This window comes from Cupressus sempervirens, chromosome 2 (genome assembly GCF_028749045.1).
Source record: "Cupressus sempervirens isolate cs-2001-9-10 chromosome 2, ASM2874904v1, whole genome shotgun sequence".
In the NCBI taxonomy this organism is placed as follows: domain Eukaryota; kingdom Viridiplantae; phylum Streptophyta; class Pinopsida; order Cupressales; family Cupressaceae; genus Cupressus; species Cupressus sempervirens.
The window spans coordinates 635259845-635264423 of NC_143119.1; the positions used below are offsets into that span (position 1 = coordinate 635259845).

Here is a 4579-nt window from a genome sequence, read left to right on the forward strand (position 1 = left end):
ATTAAAAAGTTGAATTGGATGGACTAATAGACGCTTCCCTTGCTAGTTGAATTACTTATTTATATTATTAATAATCTTTATTTCTATTATTAATAATTTTTAAAAAAAAAAATCTTTATATGCAAATGTATTTGCTTAACTTTCTTAAATTGACTTTTAAACTAATATATATTTTTATCTTTGTATTTAAGTTTATTCCACTAGCTTCCTTAAATTTAAAAACTCCACCTTCAAAGTAAACTGCACTAGGTTTTCAATTAAATTTACGTGACACCTAAATTTAGAATATTTAAAAAGCACCGACTGACATTTTACTGTAAACGAGAGGAAGTCCCCATCGATGGTACCTACACTAATTGTACATCATTTTGCCTGAAAATTTGCTTTGTCGGAAAAGCGTGAAATCCGTTTGAGCAAGCTCTTCTCTCCCACGCGGTTATATTGATATTCCCACTCTTTTCTTCATACAAGCACACTTCTGCTCCTCCTCCTGTTTCCTGCAGAGCTACGGAGCTGATTTGAGCACAGGTGAAAGTACATTTTTAGCAAATTGAGCTTGTTTAGTGAAGTGGGTCGACCTGGGAACATGGCATTTGCAAGCACAAAGGAAATGCTGGTTTTGGGCGTTTTAATGGCGGTCGCCCTGCACTGCGCTGCTGCGGCGAATCACACCGTGGGAGGCAGCTCAGGGTGGATCGTACCCACTAGCAATGCTCAGCTTTACGATGACTGGACTGGCACTGAGACTTTCAAAGTTGGAGACACGCTTGGTAAGGATTTCTGCCTCGCTTTTGTATGGATTATTCGTTTAGGTCAATTTTCTGAAGAGGGGATTCTCTTCATGTCACTGCTTTTCAAAATGTGAGTTCTGTTTGGTTCTTTTATGAGGATTTGAGAGATCAGGATAGGGTTTTTTGGGGGAGGATTCGGATGAGATGGGATTGAAATTTGAGATATGAAGGTGGGTTTGTTATGAAGGATTTAGATGAGTTGAGATTGAGATTTGAGATATGAGGATAGGTTTGTTATGAAGGATTCAGATGAGTTGAGATTGAGATTTGAGATTTGAGGATAGGTTTGTTATGAAGGATTCAGGTGAGTTGAGATTGAGATTTGAGATTTGAGATATGAGGATGGTTTTTTTTATGAGGGATTCAGATGAAATGGGATTGAATTTTGACAGATGGGGATGGTTTTTTAAAATTTTTTTTAAAGGATTTAGATGAGATGTGATTGAAAGTTGAGATATGAGGATGGATGTTTTTGTTGGGGATTTAGATGAGATGGGATTGAAATTTAAGGGATGAGGATTGAATTTTTTTAATGAAGGATTCAGATGAGATGGGATTGAAGTTTGAGGGATGGGGATGGGGTTTTTTTCGACAAGGATTCAGATGACATGGGATTGAAATTTGAGAGTCAAGCTTTCCTTTTGTCCGAGCTTTCTAGCTTCTAGTATCAGTAGAATAGGACCCATAAGACTTATTTTCTTCCCCGTGTTAATAATGAATGGTGTCACTAAAAGGACTTGATTCATCCCATATCATCATTAGTGGTGAGCAATATGCCTTATGACCCCTTGATGGAGCAAAGCCTTTGATGCAAAAGCTTTAGATAAACAGGGGAGGGGTTGGATTTGAAATGAAGACGCAGATGGACATGGGAATCTGTTACATCGATTGAGGTTTTGTTCACCTTACTATCAGGTTTGGTCAGATTTAATTTGAGTTTGAAATGGAGTGAGTTAATTGTGGTAGATCATTCTCAAAGTGTGTGCTGTTTACAAAGATATAGATATTCGCAGCGAGTACAAGGATAGTCTACAGATGAGCAGCATGTAGTATTTTTTTTGAAGAGGTAAGATTATACAAGATATATATGTAGCTTCTTAATACGGATCCACAACAAAAAGATCAACTTGGAAAAATTACAGCAGACTGTTTAACTGACCTTTTGATCCCTTAAACCGAATAGTCTCATAAAAATCATTAAAACTTTTCGTTCCATTTCATTTCTCCCCAACTCTCTCTGGCTTTCTCTTTATCAAAATTTGATTTTGACTTTCTTCAAGATGCGTTTAGTTTTGAAATAACATTGGCCTTTATTGTAAGAAAGGGCGTTTCTATTGCAAGCATTGCTAATCTGCCTACATTAGCTGTAGAATCCAAGGCTCAAAATACCCTTCTTGTCTAGCAGATGCTCTTATGGATCCGATGAATTGAAATGTATTTACTTGTTGAGGAGATTGCTTTTACAGATGGGAAGCTCTAAGATAAATTCAGTGACACTGTTGATGGTTTGTTAGCTAACTTGAATTGCATGAAATTCAATCTGATAAATTTATGCATACATTCATATGACCGATGTCAATTTTACTCATTGCAGATTTCAACTTCGCTACAAATGCCCATAATGTTCTTCGAGTGACTCAGGCGAATTACAAAAGTTGTACTTCGGCTAGTCCCATGGAAACATATACTACCGGGCCTGCCACTGTTAAGCTCAATGATACAGGCGCCCATTACTACATTTGTGGTGTTCCTGGCCACTGCAGCGGTGGACAGAAGGTAACAATCACAGTCTCAGCAGCATCATCAACAACTCCAACCTCCCCAACTACTCCAACAAGTACCACTAATACATCGGATGCTTCTTACCATTCCATTCCATTCATGGGCATCTTCTTTGGTGTTTCTGCAGCCTTCTTTAGCCTATAAGCATGGCATTCATGAACTCAGTCATGTAGGCAGAACCCCCGGAGAAAAAGGGTCTTCACTATTTATTTATCTGTTTATCGGAATTATGTCTTTGATTATCTGTATGGACCGGGTCTTTGGGCCTTTGAAGGTTCTCAGCAGCTTCCTTTTATACATATTTGTTTTTCTGATTTTGTTTGTTTAAGATTCCTTTGATTTTGTGATGCTTTTTAAAATTGTTTCGTCATGAATGTGGGGAGCATATTAAGTTTTATCTTATTGGGTGTCGTTGACAGATGGATACAATCAATTTAGGTAGATAGATAGGAGCATGGAAGCAGACTCTTTTTCTAGTGAAAAGAAAAATATGAGTAATCATAGGAATTATTGGTGGAAGTTTTGTCATATAAAAGGAAAGGTGCTGATATTTATATATGCTGGCATGTTTTTCTAAATAGAAATTGCTGATTTAGTCATTTTTATTTTCTTGTTGAGAGCATGAGATGACTTTTTTCATCCTAGTCCCAAGAATTTTAATGACTGTGTATAGTGTTCTGATAAAAAGCAAGAACCAAGACCCCAATGAAAGCTTGTTAAATTGGGCAGCTCTCCCACAGAAAATGAGATTTTTCAAAAACAAAGTAACTAGTCATGAGATTTTTGATCTTGGAGGATGGATAGGTTTACGAGTAGTCATTTTGTAGGTATTTCAACTTTTAATTCAGTCATAATATTTTATTTATTTTGGTTGGTCTAAGACTTGAATTAGTACAAGTCGATATAGATGATATTCTAGGCGTAGGGATGATATATATGGGATAGCTAGTTTCATTTGATGATCAGATTGTGAATATTGAAAGTTTGCTCTTTCGAATTAGTTTTTTTTTTAAAATTATCTTCTCAACTAATTTTTGAGATGTTTCTTTTGCAAAGGTGGCCGAGGCTTTGGTAAATGTAAAAATTCAAAGTATTTTGAATTTATTTGTATGTTTTATTATTATTATTATTATTTTAATTATTAACAATGGGTCTTCAACGGCAGGGGATACAAATGCCAACGGTAAGAGATCTTTGAATGAGAATGAAGCATAAATTGAAGATATTATTTCTAATGAAATAATAAATAAGGTCAAGGGTGAATTTTCGTTAATGTGGGAGATAACAAAAGGAATTTCATTAGTGTAAAAGAAGATTAATGGGGAAATTCACTTGTGCTAATAAAAATATATACATAAATGAATAACTTTTTCAAGGAAGGTGGAAATGTTTATTCAAGGGATGGAATATAAGGGATAAGATTCACCTAATAAAGTGGAAGATAATGATTTTATTAAGCATGAGTTTTTGGGCTTGACTCAATTTTCAAGAAGGATAAAATCTTTGATATTCACATGTCTATACAATTCATAACCAAGTTGGATATGAGAAAGTTTGATGGAAAGGGTCCAACCAATTAATTGTTTCAATTGTTTCAATTATTTGAATTCAACATATTCTACTCAACAAATTGTGGTGATGATTTCATTGTACTTTGAACTAGACCAATTTATTAGTTTAATTGGTTATGTGATGAGAAGAGAAAGAAGGGTTGCATGGTCACATGGTCAATTTTTCAACAAGACTTTGCCTCTTGTTATGGATATAACCTTAGGAATAGGTGCTTTTGCCAATTCGTAAATTAGAACAAAAATGTAAGTCAAGGATGTAGGATTTGAGCAAATATGCAAATCAAATCCACGAAGCCCAAGAATAACTATATGTAGAAAACCTATCATGGAGAAGAAAAAGACAAGAAGGGGCAACAATTTGATTTGAAAAACATACAAATTGTATATTCAGAATAAGAGGAGAGTTATTACAAAGAGATCAATCCTTATAAAAGG

At 35.1% G+C, this 4579-nt stretch overlaps 1 protein-coding gene across 1 annotated transcript; it reads left to right on the forward strand.

Annotated features, from left to right (window-relative positions):
- Positions 1-468: 468 nt before the first annotated feature.
- LOC149574974 (mavicyanin-like) lies at positions 469-2887 on the forward strand. Its single transcript, XM_089814818.1, has 2 exons — positions 469-770; positions 2386-2887. The coding sequence occupies exons 1-2, from the start codon at positions 587-589 to the stop codon at positions 2715-2717; spliced, it is 516 nt and encodes a 171-aa protein (XP_089670944.1). The 5' UTR covers positions 469-586; the 3' UTR covers positions 2718-2887.
- The last annotated feature ends 1692 nt before the right edge of the window (positions 2888-4579 follow it).

What these genes read in the sequence shown, in the direction of transcription:
- LOC149574974 (XM_089814818.1), top strand. Translation starts at nt 587, where the DNA reads ATGGCATTTGCAAGCACAAAGGAAATGCTGGTTTTGGGCGTTTTAATG. An exon ending in CAAAGTTGGAGACACGCTTG is followed by an intron (nt 771 to 2,385) that starts GTAAGGATTTCT and finishes TACTCATTGCAG; the next exon opens with ATTTCAACTTCGCTACAAAT.